General features: G+C 45.5%; 1 protein-coding gene across 3 annotated transcripts; it reads right to left on the bottom strand.

Moving 5' to 3' along the window:
• Positions 1-1,820: 1,820 nt before the first annotated feature.
• Bud13 (BUD13 homolog) lies at positions 1,821-23,450 on the bottom strand. Of its 3 annotated transcripts, XR_008222576.1 has the most exons (11): positions 23,119-23,450; positions 19,823-19,913; positions 17,873-17,957; positions 14,646-15,359; positions 13,056-13,273; positions 10,714-10,816; positions 10,258-10,396; positions 9,880-10,064; positions 9,495-9,576; positions 8,724-8,829; positions 1,821-4,039 (listed from the first exon to the last, which is right to left on the bottom strand). XR_008222576.1 is itself a non-coding variant. In XM_052759162.1 (10 exons), exons 1-10 carry the CDS (start codon positions 23,259-23,261, stop codon positions 3,946-3,948), a joined length of 1,854 nt encoding a protein of 617 aa, XP_052615122.1. In that variant the 5' UTR covers positions 23,262-23,447; the 3' UTR covers positions 1,821-3,945. The 3 variants fall into 3 exon arrangements, 2 of the variants coding, with proteins under 2 accessions (XP_052615122.1, XP_052615135.1); XM_052759162.1 differs by lacking the exon at positions 8,724-8,829 and having other exon boundaries at positions 23,119-23,447; XM_052759175.1 differs by lacking the exons at positions 8,724-8,829; positions 23,119-23,450 and adding an exon at positions 21,334-23,102.
• Positions 23,451-24,765: the final 1,315 nt, after the last annotated feature.

Raw genomic sequence — 24,765 nt, 5'->3', positions numbered from 1 at the left:
ATGCTGTCTTCAATGTCCTCTTTCGTTTGTTTCGAGACAGGGTTTCTCTGTGTGGCTTTAGTGCCTGTCCTGGAACTCACTCTGTAGCCCAGGCTGGCCTCGAACTCACAGAGATCCACCTGCCTCCGCCTCCTAAGTGCTGGGATTAAAGGCGTGCGCCACCACCGCCCGGCTTCAATGTCCTTTTTTAAGTTACATTGTTTTGTGTTTGTGAGCAGGTATGCGTGTGACTGTATGGAAGTTCTCCCCACCATGTGGGTCCCAGAGTACAAACTAAGGTTGTCAGGCTTTATAGCAAGTGCTGTTACCCACTTTAAAAACAAAGCAGTCTTCCGGCATATGAATCTGTACCTACCAGTCCCTTTAGGAACAGGTGCCCACATTACTTCTTGATTCCTGCTACAACACTCACCCCAAGTACACATATTCTTATATGTCACTAGTTCATAGAGTTCCTCTGAAGGACATAGTCAGGAATGGACTACTCTCCTGCACATTTGCTTGCTTTTGAAAGAAGGTCTCCCATGATCCCGGCTAGCCTATGATCCTGGCCTTCCTCTACCTCACAAGTGCTAGGATTTCAGTCATGGGCCACCATGCCCTGCTTACAAACCCAGTGCTGTATATAGCACGTTAATGCTTGCCCCGCCCCGGGCAAATTATCTACCTCAGGGGTTGTAGCAGCTTCTAACAATAACTCACAGATGAGAATCATGTATCTGGTGAGGGACTGGTTATCCAAATATGAAATCTCCGTATTACTGTAGTTTGGGGTATTGAATCCAAGGCTTACACGAGGCACAAGCTACGTAAACATTCTACCACTGAGCCATACTCCCAACACTCCAGAAATAATCCTTTACATGAAAAGAGTGTACAAGTTAAGTGTGGTGGTACACACCTTTAATCCCAGTACTCAGAAGGCAGAGACAGGCATATTTCTGTGAGTTCAAGGCCAGCCTGGTCTACATGGTGAGTTCTAGGACAGCCGGAGCTATATAGTAAGACTGTCTCAGAAAAGAAAAAAACCAAGTGTGTATATGTGGTGGTTTGAAAGAAATTAGCCCCAAAAGGACGTGGCACTATTAGAAGTGGCCTTGTCAGAGTAGGTGTGGCCTTGTTGGAGGAAGTGTGTCACTGTGGGGGTGGGTTTTGAGGTCTCCTATGCTCAGAATATGCCCACTGTCACAGTTAATTTTCTGTTGTCTGTGGATCAAGATGTAGAACTCTCAGCTCCTTCTCCAGCACCATGTCTGCCTGCATACCACCATGATGATAAACTTCTGAAACTGTAAGCCACCCCAATTAAATGTTTTCCTTTATAAGAGATGCCATGGTCATAGTGTTTCTTCACAGCAATAGAAACCCTAGGACAGTACATATACATATATTTATACACATATAATATACATGTGTATATACATGTACAGGGTCCTCATATATACATAAAAAATGGGCAAAGTCCCTCAATAAACATGAAGATATATAAAGACACTCAACATCATTAGCCATTACGGAAATCAAAATCACAGATTTGTCACCTTCCACCCACCAGAATAGCTGTAATAAAAACAGGAAATACAAGGGTGCAGAGAAATCAAAACTTTCATATACTCTCGGGAAGAAAGTTGGCAGTTCAACAAGTTAAAACATGGAGGTCCATATGACTTGATGATCTCACTCGTAAGTCTGTGTGTGTGTGTGTGTGTGTGTGTACACACACACACACACACACACACACACACACACACACACACACACACACCATATATACATATATCTCTAGGAAAAAGAAAATCATCCACCCAAAACCTCGTATATTGATTCATAGCAGCAGTATTTATAACAATCAAAAATGGAAACATTTTGTAACCATCAAATCATCATTAAAATGTGTGTGATAAACACACACAGAAATAGTCAGTCAAAAGAGAGAAAGGGATGTCACAACACAGATAGAACGTGGAAACATGTGACATGAAAGCAGCCAGACACAAAAAGCCACGTTAGAGGACAGTTGTACTCACATCACATCAATGTCAAAGTAGCATATCCTGGGAGGTGAGAAGCAGGCCAGGAGTTATCCAGGGCAGAGGTAGACAGGGAAGTGACGAGTGACCAGGAATGGACACGTTGCCAGTATCCACAAGATAACACTACTTGCAAATTCATTGTGCTGATGGCTGCCCAGCTCCATGATGTGTTAAAACAAATTGATTCTACACTGAAAAGACCATACCCTGTGTAATTCATCTCAATAAGCTACACGCTTTTCAGAAAACATGAAACATCTATCCTCACAGCTTAAGTCCCAGAGCTTTAACTGGTGGCTCTGCCCTTGCAGGCCTGGGTCAAGTTATAGAGGAGGGCTGCACCTAAGGCCTGCCTGGGTGGCTTCCACTTGCTGCTGGCCTGGGGAAGGCCTGTGTTCACATGGCCCCTGGAGGGCTGCTGCAGTGTCCACAGGGAGATCCTTTCTTCACACCAAGCCATCCGAGAGGGCAGTGCATCCATGTCTTTTAGGAACTTTCAGAAGTCGCATGGTTCTGACACATCCTATTGGAGACACAAACTAGCCCTGTTTACTCTGGGAGGGGACTACCCAAGGGCTTGAATACCAGAGAGCAGGGACCAAAAGAGCCACCATAGAAGCTGGCTACTGCACTTGATGCTAATCAAGACAATGATGCTGACATTCACTATATGCAGGCACTTGTAAACACACAGCAAACCCACGAGGTAGGTACTCTTCTCTCTAATCACAGAAGCGAAGCACAGGGGTTAAGCAGCTCACAGGTCACACTGCTAGCAAAGGACACAGCCCAGAGTCAGCTTCCAGCAGTACAGCACCACTGCCCACCCTTAAAAGACAACACAGTACTGCTTCCCAGTCTTCCTTCCCCTATGTGCTGCCCATCCGCATCCCTCAACCAACAGCTGCTGACATTGAGTCTTCACTCACCACAAGGGCTGTTTCGGCCACCCTAACAGCTGCAGAGTAGAAAATGGTGTAATTTGTATTTAGTTAACTGGGAGTGAGGCAATCCACTGACTAGCTATCTAGTTTTATCAATTTTCCTCCTGTTTTCAGAGCTGTCTTTTCCTTCCTGAGCTGAAGAGTTCTCTCATATGGTCAATCCTTCATGTATGCATCATTTGTTATGCACTCACTGTTAGAGACTGCCAGTGTTTGCTTGGAATCTGCAGGCATCTTTACCTCCGACATGACCAGCTCTGCTGCAGGGAGAACCCTGCATTATGCAGCAGTCAGAGCAACCACAGCTTGGGGTTTGAGCTGTCTTCAGGCTGTTCCTACCCATCACTTGCTCCTTCCAGATTTTATTACTTGCTGGGGGCGCCCATAGGAGCCATGCTCTAGCTTCACGGCACTACACTTCATCCGGGCCCTTAATTGCTTTAGGTTTGATTGACATGGATCCCACTTCATTTTTGTACATATAATAAGCTAATTTTCTGAGCTTCACTAGACACCTTTCCCACAAACATGTAACACTCACTACCTTATCCCACACACATTCCAGTATTCCTGAACCTGTTTTAACACTAAATTCTGATTTGCACAGAAGGATTATCACTCCTAAAGATTTTACTCACACAGCTTCCTAAATTAACGAAAACACCAATCACTAATACTTCTAAGACCCCAAGAAGCTCATTTTTCCAAGTAGAATACTCAGTTAGGAAATAATTACAAAAAATAAATATGTGTTTATTTTTTAAAGTAAAAAGGAAACACTGGCTTAGAACAAACCCTGGAATAAAGAAGTCACCGTGTCCTGTCAAAGCCAGCCACAGACAACATGGACACAGCCAAGGTTAGGTGCCTAGTCCAAAGGTCAGAACTGGCAGCAAGTTGGACCATTAGAGCTGGATGTCGGGCTAGCCTACGCCACTGCCGCCACAGCACCGCACAGCCGTGGAGAATCACATGTCCTCCACACTCCACTTGTAGGCCAGCTCCTCCACAGCCTTCTTGCTGGCGAGTCTGGCAAAGCGCTTCTGCTCAAAGCCATTGGATCTGCAACCAAGAGAGAGTTCTCGTCAGCCAGACCCTGCATCCTTCCTTAAAGGGGAAAGGAAAGGTACGGGAAAATAGCCAAACCATACGCAATAAAACCAAAGCAACAAAACATCCAAGTTAACCTCTTCTCAGTCCCTGTTCAGACTTAGACAACTGCTTCAAACCTTCACGATTCTCTAACAAAGGCTGATACAGCTAGGCCTGAAATCCAGATACTCCAAAGGCCGAGGAAGCAGGATCACACGTTCAAGGCCTGCATGGGCTAGAGTTAGTTCAAGGTCAGCCTGAACAACTTCATGAAGCCCTGCCTCAAAAAAATACTAAAATAGCTGGGCATGGTGGCGTACACCCTTGATCCCAGCACCCAGGAGGCAGAGGCAGGTGGATCTCTGTGAGTTTGAGGCCAGCCTGGTCTACAGAGTGAGTTCCAGGACAGCCAGGGCTACAGAGAAACCCTGTCTCGAAAATAAATAAATAAATAAATAAATAAATAAATAAATAAATAAACAAACAAATAAATAAATAAAAGTAAAATGAAGGCTGGGGATGTAACAGTAGTAGAGACAGAGCCCCTGCCTAGCATGTGCCAGGCCCTGAGCTCAGTACACAGTACAAAAACAAAGACTCAACTCACTCTCAGCTGATGTGCACAGGCTTCATAACTTACCATCCAATAACCATGACTGAGTTCTCACTAGAGAGTAAGTAATACGGAAGTCACGGCTGAGTGACACAGACAGATGGGGGGTTGTAAAAGGATCAGGAAGGACTGAGTAAGACACTTTGTGGGAATGGCCCCCAAGCTATGTCTGAATACATGCATTGTGGTGGTATTGTGTTCCCCAAAATATTGTGCACCCTAATAAACTTATCTGGGGTCAGAGACAGAACAGCCACTAGATACAAAGGCTAGAAAATGATGGCACTTACACCTTTAATCCTAGCACTCGAGGTAGAAATCCCTCTGGATCTCTGAGAGTTCAAGGCCACATTGGAAACAGCCAGGCATGGTGACACGCGCCTTTAATCCCAGGGAGTGATGGCAGAAAGGAAAGATATATAAGGCGTGAGGACCAGAAACTAGCAGCTTTTGGCTGGTTAAGCTTTTAGGTTTTGAGCAGCACAGTTCAGCTGAGAGCCATTCGGATATGAGGACACAGAGGCTTCCAGTCTGAGGAAACAAGACCAGCTGAGAAGTTGGCCAGGTGAGGTTAGCTGTGGCTTGTTCTGTCTCTCTGACCATCCAGCATTTCACCCCAATAACTGGCCCCGGGTTTGATTTTATTAATTAAGACTCTTTAAGATTCCTGCTACATCACACAGACATAGAAACAAGAGCCCTGGCCCAGGCAGGGCTCACTGGTGTGGCCAGAGCCTAGTGTGACAAATGGAGTGATCACGAGTCAGAACTGGAAAGACAGGCAGAACCCAGATCCCAGTGAGCTTAGGAGATCATAAAAAGAAAAGAACGATTTCATGGGGAAAGATGGGTGAAAACTGCATTTCAGAGAGACCATTCTAGAATGTGTGGTAAGGAAGATACCACAGCAGCCTGTGCAACAGATGAAGGCAATGATGGAGGCCGTGATACCAAGGACGACAGCAGGGACCACATGAGAGGCAAAATCAGTAGGACTTCGGCTGACTAGTCACAGCCCAAGGAGGGGGTCAGTGGGCCTCATCAGTCAGTATCTGAGTGACCAGATAAATGAGGATGCCACCTCACAGGCTGGAGAGCACAGGAGCAGAAGCAGGTGTAAAGGAGTATGCTCTGTACCTCAAATGTGCATGGGCAGAAGACTCCACCATGAACACACTAGCCTGGGTTAGACTACAGAACTGAACCATGTACAGACAGACAGTGGCTGAAGACCTGACTCGGTAAGAGGCAGCCAGAAAGAGATGGAGTGAGAACAGTGGGGGCTACAGATGGAGAAATGAGAAACACTGAAGACTAACAGAGAAAGCGTCATTCACAAAGGGGCCAAGACATGATGAAGAAGCAGGAACAGGCCATTACGGAAGCCAATTCGGGGGGCAGGGGTTCAAGTAAATGGTGAGTGGACCACAAATCTCAAATTCCTTTCCCCACCCCACCCTTCTCTCGCTGCACTGCCACCCCTTCCTTATTTATTTTTCCCTTGAGACAAAACATTTGTACACATACAAAATATTACACACACACACACACACACACACACACACACACACGAAAAATCTAGGAGACAAAAAGACTGAAAAACGTACTCAGAAAAGAAGATGAATGAATAATCATTAAAAAAAAAAAAAACTAGGTTAGCCAGGCTTGGTGGCGCACACCTTTAATCCCAGCACTCAGGAGGCAGAGGCAGGCGGATCTCTGTGAGTTCAAAGCCAGCCTGGTCTACAAAGTGAGTTCCAGGACAACCAGGGCTACACAGAGAAACCCTGTCTGAAAAAACCAAAACCAGAAAAACAACAACAAAACTAGGTCAGGCAGAGTTCTAAGCTTGGGGTCTAAATAAAGCCAAAGAAATGAACAGCACAGCAGGCATTCGGTGGCAACATCTGGTGGCTATAACAAAAGCCGCCTCTGGGTATGCAGCAAGTGAGACTTCGGGAACATCCTCCTGCCAAAGGTTCTGCTGTGTGACCAGCAAAGCTCAGCAGCCAGCTAACCTGCAACCGCACACCAAACTTCCCATCAGGCTTCAGTGAATCACTACACACACGTGCAGAGGACACCCTACCAGCCCTGTGAAAGTGCAGCAGCCAGAGGCAAGGTGTGAGGGGTTAAGTGTCCACTGCAGGGGAGACAGGAGTTCAATATAGTCTATATCTGTAGATAAAAATCAGCAGAGAAGTGTAACAGAATCCCAGTCTCTACAATGTATCACTCACAAATAAACCAAAAGGAAAATAACACATAATCAAAAAAACAAAATGAAAATTTGTTAGCCGGTGATGGTGTCACCAGCATGTGATTTCAACATTCAGGAAGCCATAGTGGGAGATCTTGAGCTCAGGACCAGTCTGGGCTACATAGCCAGTTCTAAACCAGACTGGCCTACAGACTGAGATCCTATCCCCAAAACGGAGAGGGAGAGGGAGGGAGGGAGGGAGGATAGGTCATCAACAGAAACCAATCCTGTGAATTGAATGTTGCAATCAGCAGATGAAACTTCAAACACCATTTACATGTTTTTTCCAAAAATGAAAACTGTCTCTAAATGGGTGAGCAGATGGGAAACCTCAGTGGAGATACACGAGCCATCAAATGGGAATTGTGGAGTCACACCAGCTGAGACAAAACACTCACAACTAACAGCAACCGACAGAAACAACTAAGACATCAGGGCACGGGCTCTGCAAACTCTAATGCATCTTAGCCTAACAGGTTTGTATAAAGCACCACCATCCCAAGTAACTGCAGAATGTATACCAAGTGCACAAGGTAGAAGCAAAAGAATGGGAAAATATTCTGAACAAAATCCATCATGCACTTCAGAGAACTTTCTCAATATACCACCCAAGTGATTTTCTGATGATGCATAATGAAAACATGCCAACATTTGGCAGGTCTGTAAAACTCAGCAAATCTACATGTTACAAATGGCCACTATATGAAAGAATACGATGCATGGGTAAAAGATACAAAGTATAAAAACATACCATGGGCTGAGAGACGGCTCAGGGATTGAGAGTACTGGCTGCTCTTCCAGGGGACCTTGCCAGAGTCCCAGCCCCATATTGCATTCTTCCCGCACACTTACATGTAGGCAAAACACTCACACACAAAACCATAAACAAACCAACAAACAAATACACTTAAAGGGGGTGGGGACCATGAATTATGTATGCAGGCATGGTGGCATATGCCTTTAATCCCAGAACTTGGCAGGCAGATCTCTATGAGTTCAAGGCCAATCTGATCTATAATAAGAGAGTTCCAGGTGAGCACCAGGACTACATAAAGAGACTCAGTCTCAAAGAAAAAAAAAAGCCACAAGATCATAAATTTTAATGCAAAAGTATCACAAGTTCTTTACATGTTTCGGACCCACCTAACAGCCTTGAAGCAGCTGGCTTTTGTTCTCTGTATTGTACCCCCCTTTCCTGCTGCTGACACAGGCTACACTCTCCTCCTGCACCTCAGCTAAACATGTCACAGCAGACAAATTCGAACAGCTATCCACTATAAGCTAGACATTAATTATATTTGCAAAAAGTTAAATCAATTCTGCCCTTTCCGTTTGTTTGGAAAATAATTGCTTTTCATTAAAACTAATAGTAATTATATTAGCATATAGTGACTATTATTTTTTATAGTGAATAAATGCTTTTAAATATATTTAATTTTAATGTAGTGGCTATAAATATATATATAATTCACATAAATAAAAGCTTCTTGGGATCCTCAATAGTCTCTTTTAAAATTATGTATTCGTTTATACAGATGCACACACACACTCAAATGAGTGTGTGGAGTAAAGAAAACAATTTTTAAGAGATGGTTCTCTCCTACCACGTGGGTCCCAAGACTTGAATTCACATCACTAGGCCTGACAACAAGTGCCTTTCCCCACAGAGCCATCTCACTAGCACAGAGTATGCAAGGGTCCTGAGATGTAAAACTCTGAGAATCCTCATACTAAATGCTAATGTTCTGTGTAGGCAAGGGAAGATGGGATCTGTGACTGACCATAAGCGGAAGCTGTCCTGACAGTAAGGAAGCTTGAGCACACAAGTGAGACACTAGTAAGTAACCAGATGAGGTGGCAGGGCTGAGACATCACCTGGGACTCCACCTAGGACAGTGAAGAGAATTAATGCTAAAGACATAACACAGAGAAGGCTCCGGCACACAGCCTCGCCCAGCCTCCAACCCTTAGAAAACACTAAACATGACCAATGTTTGAAACAAAGTGTGTTATTTGTCCTGAGCCTTTCAAAGTCCATGGAAAGGAACAGGAGAAATGCTCCCAACCTTAGAACCTCTGATCTCAGGAAGGAAGCACACAAAGCAGGAGGGAGTGAGGACAGCCTAGAGGATCTGAGACAGTGGGCAAAGCCAGCTGTACTTCCCAGGCCTGGAGTCCCAGTGCTCAGGAGGCGGTGCATGAGTTGGAGGTCTGCCTGGCCATGCAGTGCGACACTGTCTCAAAAACAAAAGAAAAGAAAAGAAAAGAAAAGAAAAGAAAAGAAAAGAAAAGAAAAGAAAAGAAAAGAAAAGAAAAAGAAAAACAGAAAAGAAAGGTTAAGGCCAGGCAGAAGAAGGCTGGGCAGTTGTGGCGCATACCTTTAATCCCAGCACTTGGGAAGCAGAAGCAGGCAGATCTCTGTGAGTTCAAGGCCAGTCTGGTCTACAGAGCGAGATCCAGAACAGCCAGGGCTACACAGAGAAACCCTGTGTCGAAAAACCAAACAAAACAACAGGCAAAAGAGAAAACAAAAACAGAGGAATCACATCTACCTGTCCACTCCATCCCAGCGGTATCCAGGCCAGATATTGAATCTATTGGGAGGAGGTGCAGGACCACTGTAGCGAGGCCTCACTAAAGACAGGAATGAGAAAAAAAGAAATTAGCTACTGACATAATTTCATTCAGAGCTGGATGGCAATGGGAGAATTCTTCATGAAAGTTCCTTATAAGTCTCTGCACCCTAAAGGCCTCTCCGCCGACGCAGCAATCCAAATTAAACCGGGGGCTGAGGTGGAGCTCCCACCCAAACAGTTCCTGTTGTTTTGAACCCAAACTTCCAACCGGCATTCCGGCTGAGCCTCCTCTGTGGAAGCTACGTAGAGCCCCTGACAACTCTCTCCTCGGTCACCTGCGGCTCTGGCAGCGCCACCTCACCTTTCTTATGCTTGTTCTCCTTGGCCTTATTCTTCTTAATGAAGTTGGCCATCGGGTCCCCCTCTCTTTCTTGTTCTCTCAGCATCCGATCCAGATCTTCGTCGTCGATATAGCGGGCCAGAGGCTTCTGCATCTCCTTCATTGCATCCTCTACATTCTGCTGCTGTTGCCGGCTCTGGGCAAGCCTGGGCCAAAGGAAGCATCCTGGTTGGCAATCTCCTTCTACACTGAGGGATCACTACACTACTCTGGAGAACTCCCTCTTTGTTGCCGCAGAGGGTAACTAAGAGGGTAAAAGCCCAGAGTCCCAACTGTCTCAGGAGACTGAGCACCTGAGGCTCAGCCCCATAACAGCTTTGTGCTCAGAGGAGTCCTTACCCTTTCCCCCACTGGGCATATAGCTCATCTCGCTCTGAGTCCTTCTCTGCTTTTCTCCTCTGTTCCAGGCGTTCCAGTTTCAGATTCCTCTTCCGACCAGACTTGTCTCGAAATACAGTTTCAGCAAATTCAAACTGAGCTATGAAAGGAAATCACATTTTTAAGGTAAATACCAAACATCACAATCAAATAACATTCTAGCATGCGAAACCAGCTGCTTGGGATCTTCGTGCTGGTAAGAACTCCACAGCCAGGCCACAGTGGCTCCTACCAACATACGCACATGGAGAGGGAAAGAAGCACCTCAACTACTGAGGTGAAACGGCACAAAAACCAGAGCAGAGGCATGGAAGCCATGAAAAGTTGCAGCCAGCAAATACAACAAGCCACACTTACAAACAGAAAAGACAGAGAGCTATACGAGCTGAAAGTGGCCCTGAACGCTCACGTTTGTACCTCCAAGGGCTGTGGTGTCTTGGTCCTGTTTCCTGAGTTCCTGCTGCTCCCGCTGAACATCAGTCACCAACCCAGTTTTGGCTCCGGAATACATGTGTGCAGTCTGTGCAAGAGAAAAGGAATACATGTGTGTGCAGTCTGTGCAAGAGAAAAGGAATACATGTGTGTGCAGTCTGTGCAAGAGAAGAGGAATACATGTATGTAGTCTGTACAAGAGAAAAGAATACATGTGTGTGCAGTCTGTGCAAGAGAAAAGGAATACATGTGTGTGCAGTCTGTACAAGAGAAAAGAATACATCTGTGTGCAGTCTGTGCAAGAGAAAAGGAATACATGTGTGTGCAGTCTGTGCAAGAGAGGAGGAATACATGTGTGTGCAGTCTGTGCAAGAGAAGAGGAATACATGTATGTAGTCTGTACAAAAGAATACATGTGTGTGCAGTCTGTGCAAGAGAAAAGGAATACATGTGTGTGCAGTCTGTACAAGAGAAAAGAATACATGTGTGTGCAGTCTGTGCAAGAGAAAAGAATACATGTGTGTGCAGTCTGTGCAAGAGAGGAGGAATACATGTGTGTGCAGTCTGTGCAAGAGAAGAGGAATACATGTGTGTGCAGTCTGTGCAAGAGAAGAGGAATACATGTGTGTGCAGTCTGTGCAAGAGAAGAGGAATACATGTGTGTGCAGTCTGTGCAAGAGAAGAGGAATACATGTGTGTGCAGTCTGTGCAAGAGAAGAGGAATACATGTGTGTGCAGTCTGTGCAAGAGAAGAGGAATACATGTGTGTGCAGTCTGTACAAGAGAAAAGAATACATGTGTGTGCAGTCTGTGCAAGAGAAAAGGAATACATGTGTGTGCAGTCTGTGCAAGAGAAAAGGAATACATGTGTGTGCAGTCTGTGCAAGAGAAAAGGAATACAAGTGTGTGCAGTCTGTGCAAGAGAAAAGGAATACATGTGTGCAGTCTGTGCAAGAGAAAAGGATACATGTGTGCAGTCTGTGCAAGAGAAAAGGATACATGTGTGCAGTCTGTGCAAGAGAAGAGGAATACATGTGTGTAGTCTGTGCAAGAGAAAAGGATACATGTGTGTAGTCTGTGCAAGAGAAGAGGAATACATGCGTGTAGTCTGTGCAAGAGAAGAGGAATACATGTGTGTAGTCTGTGCAAAAAAAGAGGAATACATGTGTGCAGTCTGTGCAAGAGAAAAGGAATACATGTGTGTGCAGTCTGTGCAAAAAAGAGGAATACATGTGTGTGCAGTCTGTGCAAGAGAAGAGGAATACATGTGTGTGCAGTCTGTGCAAGAGAAGAGGAATACATGTGTGTGCAGTCTGTGCAAGAGAGGAGGAATACATGTGTGTGCTGTCTGTGCAAAAAAAGAATACATGTATGCAGTCTGTGCAAGAGAGGAGGCAACAGCCAACACCAGTGAACCAGGAGGCAGCCAGCTGCTTGTATGTCTGATCATCAGTAATAACCAAATCAAACCCTCTAGTTTCATATTTTCATTTTGACCACAGACTCACACCATAGGGGGAAGCATCTAATCTCATGAAACAGTTTGTAGTATCAAATTTTAAAGTAAATTTAAACACACAGCACATAGAAGAAGGGGCTAAGAAGACGCGTGCCTTCTTTCTCTCTTTGTAGTGTCCCACACAGTACAGGCTGGCCTTGAACTCACTCATGCACGTTTCACAAAGGAAGCTGAAGATTAAAGAAATCAAATTCCTTGCCCAATCTCCCAGACATTAAGTAGCAGAAGTAGGATTTAAAGCTATGACTGGTTTCATGGGGTTCTATGCTCCCAACTGAACTCTGCAAGCCGTAAGCCTCAGCTTATTATTAAGAGAACAGGTGGTGCCTGCCTGTCATATCAGGTAGGAGGCGGCAGCCGGGTCAGAAGTTCAAGGCCAGCCTTGGAGTACACTCAAAACAACAAAGGGAAAAATGGGGAGGCGTTCTGTGGATACTGAGACTTGTGGCATTACAAGGCTATAAAAGGCAAGGGCCTCTTGGGAGTCTGTGGTACAAGCCAGGCACTCCTGACCCAAAACTGGAAATCCACAACAGTCCATAATCCAAGACATTCTGAGCATCATTTTGTGCAGTATCTGCAACACCTTCAAACCTTCAAGTAGCTGGATAAGGCATCCTCAAGTCTCTTCTTACAAATTCAGCTCAGATGAGTTAGGGCCGTGATACCTTCAGAGTGAAAGTTCCAGAAGTGCTTTTAACTCATTTACTGTACCACATCCTAACTCTCTGGCTGCAACCTTTTTGGTTTCTGTAAAGCTGGAAAGGAGGAGTCACTCTGATAAAGACACAACTCCTGGAATCCCTACCTTCTTCCCAGGACGGGGACTCCTTCGAGGAGGAGAGAGGTCAGAATCAGAAGACTTGGTCCTCTGTCTTCTCCGGGGTGGAGAGAGGTCGGAGTCAGAGCTCTGGCGTCTCTGTCTATTCCGTGGTGGTGACAGATCTGAGTCAGAATCCTGGTGTCTTGAATTTTGTTTTTGCCGTGGAGGAGACAGATCTGAGTCAGAGGCTTTGTGGCAGACACCTGGGTAGAAAGGAGCAGTCAAAGTGTGACCCTGCTGTCTCCTAGGGAAAAGGCTTGTATGAAAGCCTGTGGCTAAGAGAAGCTAAGGATTAAAGAGTGAACTAAGGATGGGATGGTTCAGGAGTCAAGTGAACCTAGTATGTCAGGCCCTGATTTTGGTCCCCAGCACAGGGGAGAGCCAGGGAGAATAAAGTAACCCCCTTGGAAGAATGTTTAAAAGAAATTACCAAGCGGGGGTACAGTGTCTACTTAGTCATCCGATGAAAAAACATGACTAACATGACTAACCAAAGCATAAGTGCAGGTGACATGGAGAAGAATAGGTCAGGTGGCTCTGTTTCCTGGCCCCCAGTGTCTGGTGACTTTGAAAAGCACGTGAGATTTCAGACACTCATCTATACTTTGGTCCACTACTGCCACTCTGTGCAGAACTGACAGAAGAGCTTAGCTTGGACAGCCCTCTGTGGTATGGCAGAGTCAGGAAGGTCTGGGGTATAAGCTGATGTCCTCAGACTCAAGAATAACAAAGCAATTTAATCTTAAAAATTAAAACGGTAGCTAGAACAAATGAAGGAGAAAAACCTTTACTGCATAGGTCTGTTCTGGATGACAGTGCACTGCTGGCCTACCAGGCCGTAGCAACGGCCACACATTCTGACCTAGCAAACAACTGCTCAGCTTTCTAGGAACCTCTCAGTAAAAACCCCAAGAGATCTAAGATAAGAAATAATCCATAGTTGTTGTAACAGTATATGGACAGGATGGTTGTGAAACATCCTAAGAGCGAAGCTAGAAATAATCCAAAGCATGTAATCTTAGGGAAATGGCTAAGTCAACTTATGTAACATAAAGAAGTCTTAAAAAAAATTACAGTAACATAAAGATATCTATAACCCAGGGAAAACTTTGTTGAGTGGAGGGAGCAAGCAAGATTACGTTCTGCAAAGCCAGACTCAACTACATCCAGCATGCATGCCAGGAAGCCCCCAAGGACACTGGCTACAATACTAACAGTGACGGTGTCTGAATGATACAAGTTTGTGAGAACCTTCCCGTGTCTATACATTTCTGCAACAAACACAGTATTTTTCATTTTTATTTATCATACTGTAAGTGCGCATGTGTGCTTGTGAGTGCAGGTGCCTGCCTGTGGAGGTCAGAGGACAGCATTCAGAGTCGGTTTTCTCCTTCCAGTGCCCTGGCGCAGAGAATGCTTTATCCACTGAGCCACCTCACCTGCCCCAGCAGTGTCTTTTCATGGGGGAGGAAGGGTAAGCAGAAGCACATCAACCTTTCCTCCCTACCCCTGTAATTTTTCTCATTCTCATACTCACAGGGATGAGGTTCCTCTTATGCATAGCCATATGCTCACCTTTGGGGTCAAACTGCTTCTTAGCTCCAAAATGAGCTTTTGCTTGCCGCTTCCGTGGGGAAAGATCAGAGTCACGCCCATACTTGCTGTCCTTGGAGAGTGATGGGTGGGAGGGTCCCAGCTCCCTCTGGGGTCTTTCTGCAGCTTTACTACTTTTGGTTCTGGGAAGTTCCAAATTAGGGGAGTCATGACGGGTCTTCCTGAGATGCTGTGGTTCTGAAGCGTCAAAAGTCCTCCTATGTTGGGCTGTGTCAGGGAAGTGGTTATGGGCCCTTCTGGGGGAAGAGATACCTGAGGAACCATGATGACCTCTCCTAGGAGATACACCTGAAGAATTACGATGAGACTTCCTGGGGGGAGAAGCATCTGAGTCATGACGGGCCCTCCTAGGAGGAGATGGATCCGGTGTATCATGACGGGCCCTCCTAGGAGGAGATGGATCTGGGGTGCCGTGACGGGCCCTCCTAGGAGGAGATGGATCTGGGGTGCCATGACGGGCCCTCCTGGGAGGAGATGGATCCGGGGTGTCATGACGGGCCCTCCTGGGAGGAGATGGATCCGGGGTGTCATGACGGGCCCTCCTGGGAGGAGATGGATCCGGTGTATTGTGACGGGTCCTCCTGGGAGAGGATGGATCTGGGCTGTCATGACGAACCCTCCTAGGAGGAGATGGATCCAGGGTGTCATGATGGAAATGTCCATCTTCACTATGGTCTAAACACAAAAGCAAACAGTCAGATCCCCACAAGTGCTCTGTCCACATCTCACTCAGTTTAAAAACATGTCCCAGAAACACACATCTCTGAACCACTTGAAAAGCTTATAACGTCTACTTGGCTCTTGTGCTTAGGGGCAGCAAACCAGCACTCACGGACTACCTAAAGAATAACTCCTCTCATTTGCCTCCCAAGTCCCCAGTGTGCGAAGCATTTAAAGCACATCTATTCCCAGTACACCCTATAGTAAGCAGAGCAGGTAATCCATGAAAACAAAGGTTCTGGGGATCCCCTAAGATTACCATTACCCCAATCCCAATCATTTCACTCCCCATCCAATTCGTTTTCCAGTGAGTCTCTCATTTTCCAACAGGCCAGAGGTTCCTGTTGCTATGCAGCCTAGATCATTTACAGGTTTACCCTCTTTTTCAAAAAATACAGTGACTAAACCTATACATCAAAATGAAATGTAGTAAGTACTTAATTCATGTCACTACACTCCCCATTTAAGGGGGGAATTCAACAGGAAAAAAAGAAAAAGAAAAATCAAGCATTAACTGTTATCTACTGTGTAGCAATCCTTTATACAGACTACTTAATTCTCACAAGTCTGGGATGTAAACATCACTAGCCCTACTTTATAGACGAAGTCATTGACACAGAAATCAAGCAATCCGCCAAAGTCATACTGCTAATATGTGGTGAAGTAAATATCTAGAGCTAAACCTGTGTGACTCCAAAGTTCATGGGCAATCTTTAAAAATGTGCCACTGAGGGGAAACACACTGTTTGAGAGTCTAGACTTTCAGAGGCAAAGCAGATCAAGTGTCCCGGCAACTGGGGCATTCCTACATTCCAATTTCTCCTCTCTATTTCTTGCCATCAGAGCTCCATGGCCCAAATAAAAACAAAAGCTGGGCAGGACCTAATGAATTTGTATTAAACAGATAATTCAAACCAAGTCAACTCCATCACTTTGGGGAATAGCCTATCTGACCAGACTGACGTCAGTGAGGAAATAACAGTGAATCCGTGTATGAGGCCGATCAATCCCATGTATAAAAAGGGAGGAGGTGTAGGACGTCAGGGCGGATATTTCCAGTAACAAACTGAGGCAGGGTAGTAAGAGTAAGGGAGAAGAGAAAGGGCTGTGTGTGTGCATGTACATGTGGGACTTCTTAGACATGCAGACAAGGAAGCACAAGCACATGCGCACGTACACGTACACACACACACACACACACACACACACACACACACACACGCATTTTTTTTTTCTCTCTCTCTCTCTCCCTCAGACAAGTAATGAAAAGATGGGGAAACAACCATAAGGCACAAAATAATGGGTCAGACTGAAAAGAATTCCGATAAAGTCGTCATGAGAACAAAGCTGTCACTCGTGAAGCTAAGTGACAAGGCAATGTACTGAATGAACTGAGGAAAGAACCACTCATCTATCTAGGGTGCAGGGGCATTTGTGGAGTGCACTGCTTTCCATCGGAGCAGCAGGGTGTTACCTAATGGCACAGAGGCTAACACAGGAAGACAAACCCCATTTAGGAGCCAATTCTTTCAGGACCTGCGTGTGAGAAATGAGCAAGCACCAGGAACCTCCTGAAGTTAAACAGGTCTCAAGAAGTAAGACCCAGCCGGGCGGTGGTGGTGCACACCGTTAATCCCAGCACTCGGGAGGCAGAGGCAGGCGGATCTCTGTGAGTTCAAGGCCAGCCTGGTCTACAGAGCAAGATCCAGGACAGGCACCAAAACTACGTGGAGAAACCCTGTCTCAAAACAAAGAAAAGAAAACCCAAGCACAGTGGCCTGGACTGTGAGACCTTGTCTCAAAAGTTTAAAAGAAAAGAAAAACAAGGAGGGGGGGGAGACAGGAGAGCCTTATTATGGACAAAGGCAGAACAGAAATACAGACATAAACCAAAAGGACAGAACTCGGGGCCCTGACTCATGTGAGCGTCGTCATTCTACAACAGTGGGAAGCCTGGGTCTCCATGCTCTTCCTGTTTCTTATAAACTCCTCCCAAGGTCCCGCTGTCCACCAACTGCTCCCTGTTGTGGTACAGGGAGGAACGGGTCTAAAAGGCTTCTAAACAGTCATGTTCTGACAAGTCAGCCTCTAACTCCCCACGTCCTCCTCCAGAAGTCCTGACACCTTTTCTCACCATATTCTTCATAATCACTGACACAATGAAACAATGCATTCCTCTAGAGCAATGGTTCTCAACCTTCCTAATGCTGCGACCCTTTAATACAATTCCTCATGTTGTGGTGACCCCAACTATAAAATTATTTCATTGCTACTTCATATCTGTAATTTTGTGAAGTATCTATATCGTAATTTGTAATATGAAATAATATAATTATAATATAATATCTGATGGGCAACCCCCAAAGGGGTCATGACCCACAGGATGAGAACCACTTCTCTAAAGCAAGAACCTATACAGGGACCTACCCTATAAACCAAGTTTAGACTTATCTGCTGTTGACACTCACCTCCCAGAAGCTTCCATTTGGCACTGGAGCGGAAGGCCTCCATCTGCTTTACCTCTTCTGGACGCTCATCCACAAACTCGGCCACCTGTAGGAGTAGGGATACTACAGTTAGGAAAAACACAGAATCCAGCCAAGGAACACTTGTCTCAAGAACCTGGAGCCATAACTGGTCCTGTTCCTAACACACAGTGCCCACACACCCTTGTGTGTGCCATAAAGAAACATGCAGCAGTGCCCAGTTATTTTTGTCCCATGAACATCTCACTGTCACTTTGATAACTTAATTGCAGACCTTTCTCCAAAGATAAAATCATTACAAACCTTTTTAGTAACTGTGCTGGCACATAACTGCCACTTGTAAGTGAAAAGCTCAATTCCTTTCACATTTTTATTTTTCACACACAGTGAGAACACTGCCTTCCTAACTTGCCTATCACTAATCAAAGATCTGGGTCCTTATGAATCCTCTCCTGTGAGTAGTCACAATGATAGGTCTTGAATCCAACTAAAGGGAACTACTGGCCACACACCAAATTATAGAATGTTCAGGGACAGCCTCCAAACTCCCTAATCTATATAAATGATCATGATGACTCATAGACTTCTCCGTGACGGAGAACTCGCCTTTCAAGTCAGTCCACGGTCAGTGTTAGAGCAGTCTTAGTTTTATTGGTCCCACAGCTACCCTCACATAACTTCGTTTTCTCCATCCTAACGCTAACCTCTCATCCCTTTATTTGAGAGACCTTCAAAGTGGCTGGCATAAGTAAACTGTAGTTACAGAGAACAGCTGTGCAAGACACTATTTCACAATTATCTTATTCAATCCTCACCATACTCATGCCAAGAAAGACCCAAGGCCACTGACCAGCACACTGTGCCTCAGAGAAATGAAATGAGCGTAGACTAGCAAACTGTAAAATGGAACTCAAATCCAGGCCATAATTCCTCTGGACTACTTGTGCTCCCAAATCCCACCATCACTCCTCATATAATCTTCTTCTGAGCTCTATCCCTGGGCACAGAAAGCATGGCTTTAATGTAGGGTGAACTGAGACCTGGATCAACTGAGTTCTGTCACTTAGTCTTGGTGTGACCTTTGGCAAAGTATCTCAAGTCTCAATGCCCTTATTCCTTTCTTTTCTTTCTTTCTTTCTTTTTGTTTTTTGTTTGCTTGAGACAAGGTCTCTCCGTGAATCTTGGCTATCCTGGAACTCACTCTGTAGACTACATATTTGGGTATACAACTGCTATGGCTACAGAGGAATAGCCTGAGGCTTGGGTGGGGGGGAGGTCTAATTGGATGGTGTTGGGAGTTTTGGTAGTGGGTATTTTAACAGTTAAGTGTTATAGATGTAATAAGTTATTATAATGGAATAGAGGTGGTAGTAGAATTTAATAATATAAATGATTGGGTAGTTAATGAAAGTGATGAGATTGGACCTCCTGCCTCTGCCTCCCGAGTGTTGGGATTAAAGGCATGTGCCACCACTGCCTGGCTCAATGCCCTTATTTCTAAAAGCAGGGCTCAAAGGACTGTTCTGAAGACTGAATGAGATCCTTTGTGTTCACTTAGCAGTGCTTGGTACATGGTCAGTACTCAATAAACTAAGTCTATCAGTCATTCTTACATGAAGAGAATTGCTTGTTTCTCCTTGTGATCACATGACTCACTTCTACTGCCCATCATGAGAATATCATACCCGAACAGTGCTAGCCTGGAAGATCAAAATTCAGAACCATTTCGGCCGAAAATTCATCACGTTCACACCACTGCACAGCCAAGTCATTCCTTGGGGATCATTTGTATGAGCATCATGGACTAAACCAGGGATAAACAGCTTTTTACATGTCATTCTTCCCGTGCTCAGCTTTCCCCCTACAACTCTATCTCACACTGAGACGCTTGGATCGTTTCAAAGTCCTGACAAGACCCCAAAAGATACGTACCACAGGCAAATCTCCATCCTCTTCCTCCTCCTTTTCCAGCTTAGTGGTAGAGATAGCTGCCCAGCCCACATCATCATCAACAATCCGCATTCTAGATGGGAACAATAAAAGGCTCAAAAAGGAACTCATTCTGGGATACAGGCCTAGGTACACTTACCTATTGTTTTTACGTTTATTTATTGTGTATGTGTGATGGTATAGATATGTACCATAGCATGCATATGGAAATCAGAGGACCACTTGCAGGAGTCAGTTCTCTCTCTCTATCATGTGGGTTCAAAGGATTGACCTCAGGTTGTCAGGCTTGCGTGCCAAGCGCTGAGCCATCTCCCGGCCCCCTATTGGCTTTTAAAGTTCAAAAGCAAGGCACAGTCTTTGTCTATACGGACTGCTACTGAAATTTCACTCCATCACTGTCCATTGTTTTGTTTGTTTGGTTTTGTTTTTTGGAGACAGGGTTTCTCTGTGTAACAGCCTTGGCTGTCCGGGAACTTGCTCCATAGACCAGGCTGGCCTCGAACTCAGAGAACCACCTGCCTCTGCCTCCCGAGTGCTGGGATTAAAGATGAATGCCAACTCCCAGTCCATCATTGTCCATCTTGGAATGAGTCAAATTTCTTACTCTACCAGTTTTCACAAACGCAAACCCCTTCCCCCTCTTAACCAGGGATCTCATTTTCTTTGGGCCCTGGCATTGAATAACTTCCTTGGATGTATCTTTCTTGCTCACTATTCCCAGGCTAGAAATCCCTCTACACACTCTTAGAATGTTTTCATTTGTATTTATCAAATGAGTTGAATCAACTGTTGTATCATTGGTTGTATAAAGCCCACATTCCCATTGAATTCTAAGCTCCAACAGCCAAGGGCTAGGACATTCTTTTATTTGCTGACTTTCCCCTCTCAGATACTCTCACTATGGCTAGGTTCAAACGCTATCCTCCTGCCCCAGCCTCCTCTGTTCTGGGGTTATAAGCATCTACCACCACATACTGCTGACTAAGGCATTTTTGTTCATCAAGGCCTCTTCAACACAACTGTCATAGGAGATAGTCAGCCCTCCATACTCATGGATTCTGCAACTGCAAATTCAATCAAACACAATTAAAAATACCCAGGGAAAAGAAAATTACCAGTGTATTAAATAGATACAGACTTTCTTTGGTTACAATGCCCTAAATAATGTAACAATTACTGACACACCATCTGTCTTAGTTAAGGTTTCTGTTGCTGTGACAAAACACCATGACCAAAAGGCAAGTTGGGGAGGAAAAGGTTTATCTGGCTTACACTTCAGTAATACTGTTCATCACTGAAGGAAGTCAGGACAGGAACTCAAACAGGGCAGGCTCCTGGAGACAGGAGCTGATGCAGAGGCCATGGAGTGGTGCTGCTTACTGGCTTGCTCAGCCTGCTTTTTTATAGAACCCAGGACTACCAGCCCAGAGACGGCACCACCCACCATGGTCTGGGCCCTCCCCCATTGATCACTAATTGAGAAAATGCCTTACAGCTGGATCTCATGGAGGCGCTTCCTCAGCTGAGGCTCCTTCCTCTCTGATGATTCTAGTTTGTGTCAAGTTGATGCACAAAACCATCCAGTACACCATCTAAGTTGTAGTGATTTAAAGAGGATGTGAATAGTTTACCCACAAATACCATATCATTGTGTGGAGGAACTGAAGTACCTGTGGACTGAGGAACCAGTCCACAACTACTGAAAGATGACAGTGCTGTGAAATAATCCTCTTGCACATTGTAAAGATTTGTCACTCAACTTGGTTTAATAAAACACTGATTGGCCAGTAGCCAGGCAGGAAGTATAGGCGGGGCAACCAAACTAGGGATGATGGGAAGAAGGGTGGAGTCAGGAATTGCCAGCCAGAAGCAGAGGGAGCAGGAGATGAATGTGCCATGCTAATGAAGGTACTACCACGTGACAGAGCATAAAGAATATGGGTTAACTTAAAATGTAGGAGTTAGCTAGTAACAAGCCTGAGCTATCATCCGAGTATTTATAATTCATATTTAGCCTCGTGTCAGTTATTTGGGACTGGGCGGTGGGGACAGGAAATGTCTGTTTATATGACAGCATCCAATAAACGTGATTCACACAGATAAACTGTGCTGCAAAGAGGTATTTGAAAAGCCAGGAATGTATGATACTTAATCAGTGTTGTCCAAAGCTTAAAATTTTTTCCCTGCATGGCATTGCTCCTTCTTACAAGGGTGTCAACCACACTGAATGTAGCACCCACCTTAACTGAATATAGGCTCAACTGGTAACACCACAAAGCTTCCATCTCTAAATGATGTCATGCTCAAGTTCCAAATGAAGATAAATTTGGGCAAAGGGGGAATTAGTCTACCCACTTCAATGGGCCACAAAATTTTCTCAGTTGAGATATGGGACTAATAACGTTAGATCACAATGCTGCCCCCATAGAGGGTGATGAGCCACACTTTATGTTCTCTAGCACCTTCTCTAAGCTGCTAAACTCCTAGAAAGTAGCAGACCCAGGGTGAGGTGTAAGAATAGGATTAGCTTCCAGAGTTTTGACCTTGTATCCAAAATAGTACCTTCTTAGTGAGCTGCTAAACTTAGAGCCACTGCTCTAAAGTCTAAGAAGTTTCCTTTATTCTGTGGGCTGATGTTCCATCTCCTGTCCCAACCTTTCCAGATTCCAGTGGTCAAGTCACTACAGGATATTTCATCTGAAATCTGTCTCAGCACACCTCTCTTTTGAACCTGGAAAGTATATTATTTAAAACAATGTCTGCTTTATCACAACGTTCTGAAAGTTATATGGTCGAAGTTTTTGGAAAGAGGCCAGGCATATGATAGGAACTGTATCCATGTTAGTTGTTACTGTTAGTAGTAGCTAAGAGTAACAGGACTTGGATCTTTGATTCCAGGTCAGTTCCTGATACTTTGAAGCCCCCAGAAACAGATTTTTTGGATCCCAAAATTTTTGTTAAAAAAATGCAAGCACTTGGGGCTTTGTATTAGCTCTACTATTCTCAGGGCGCGACTTTCAGTCTGTTCGAGAGACGATGCAAGGCTACAGAGGCGGGAAAACAGGAAAGTTCTAGCTGGCCTTAACACATGGAAGGGGCTGTTCAGAGGCTGAGGTCTGCGCTGCAGGCGGCGGCGAGAAGCCCGCCCCGGAGCAGAGGAGCTGGGCCTGGGCTCGGGCCGGGGTCGGCAGCGCTCGGAGCGCCGCGCGGACGAGGAGGAGGAAGAGCTGCGGCCGAGGGCGCACCGGGGCAGCGCGACGCCACACCAGTCCACTCACCCCTTGCCACCGGCGCCTCCCGGCTTCGGCCGTTTTTTGCGCCGCTTCCGAACGGACTCTGGACCTCCTTCCAGGCCGGCATCTGCCCCAGACAAGTAACGCTTCAGATACTCAGCCTTAGAGAGCGGCGGAGCTGCCGCCATGGCAGCGGCGAGGGCGGGGCAACGGCTCGGCGCTGGGGACAAAATTCTACGGGAAACGGATGGGGGTGGAGCCAGGAGCGGAAGCCCTGGGAGTGGGACATGCGGAACTACTGGGCTGATGACTGGGTGTGATGACTCTAAAAAAGCCTTTGCAGGATCAGAGGAGGGCGTGCATGCACCTGGGGCCGCTTCTGCTTTCCTGTGATGACGCATCCGTGCAACGCCCTCAGGCGGCACTGTCCCAGCCGCAGGCCGACTTAACTGGATCCTGCCCTGACGGTTTCTGCGCCAGAGAAGAACAAAAACTCAGTCAGGGCACCTGTTTGAATATGGGGCCCGATCATAACTGTACCAGTAGGGGCAAGTTATTGAACGGCATTTTAATAATGGATGCTGTGCCAAATGCTTAGAAGTGCCCAGCACAATTAGTTTATTTCAGTTATCTTTATTGGTATAAATACCTTTTGATGCACAGTCTGCTGGAACAGGCTTCCAAGTACCATTTAGGGGGAAGTCAAACAAATCCCATCCCTATGTGTTGTGACTATGAAAAATGGATAGGTTTCATCAAACCTGTATTGACCTTTTCACGTTTGGTATTGCCTCTCAAGAAAATGGTATAAAATCTCCCCAATAAAAATGACATGGATTTGTTGTCAGTGTGGCAAAGAAAAGAGCCGGGCAGTGGTGGCGCAGGCCTTTAATCCCAGTACTTGGGAGGCAGAGGCAGGTGGATCTCTGTGAGTTTGAAGCCAAAAAAAGAAAAAGAAAAAGAAAGCTACTTCTTCTATAGAGGGTTGTTTTATGAATCTTCACTTGACCCCCACAATTCTGTTTCTTATTCCATCCAGTACTGGGGATTGAACCCAGGGCCTTGCACAGGGTAGGCAAGAGTTTTATAGAACTGCATCTCCCATCCCTTTCTGAATTCTGAAGACATGATCTTGCTAAGTTGCCCAGGCTGATTTTTTTTTTTTTTTCTGATTTTTTGAGACAGGGTTTCTCTGTGTAGTCTTGACTGTCCTGAAACTCACTCTGTAGCCCAAGCTGGCCTCGAACTCAAGAGATCCACCTGTCTGTGCCTCCCAAGTGCTGGGGTTAAAGTTGTGTGCCACCACCACCCAGCCTGATCTTGAATTTGCCTCAGCGTCCTAAGTAGCTGGACTACATACCTGTACCACCATGGCCTAGCCTTCAGTTTTATTAGCTTTCTTTATAGACACTAGTTTGAAAAAGTACAGGAGCCCACTCATCTTCCTACTGCCAGATTTTGACTTTTGCTAGCAGAGGCCAGCCACATATGGTGCAGGTTATCCAGTTAGGGTTTTTTTGTTTGTTTGTTTTTTTGCTTTGGAACAGGGTTTATCTGTGTAGTGCCAGGATTAAAGACAGAGTGATACAGATTCCCCAGTGTCCGCCTCTGCCCTTCACATGCACACACATCATTACATACATGCACACACATCATTACATACATGCACACACATCATTACATACATGCACA

Source organism: Peromyscus californicus, unplaced genomic scaffold, assembly GCF_007827085.1.
Source record: "Peromyscus californicus insignis strain IS unplaced genomic scaffold, ASM782708v3 Scaffold_11__1_contigs__length_118956290, whole genome shotgun sequence".
NCBI lineage: Eukaryota > Metazoa > Chordata > Mammalia > Rodentia > Cricetidae > Peromyscus > Peromyscus californicus.
Note: the sequence above shows the minus strand (reverse complement) of the source record. Positions and strands in the feature narration are given on the sequence as shown.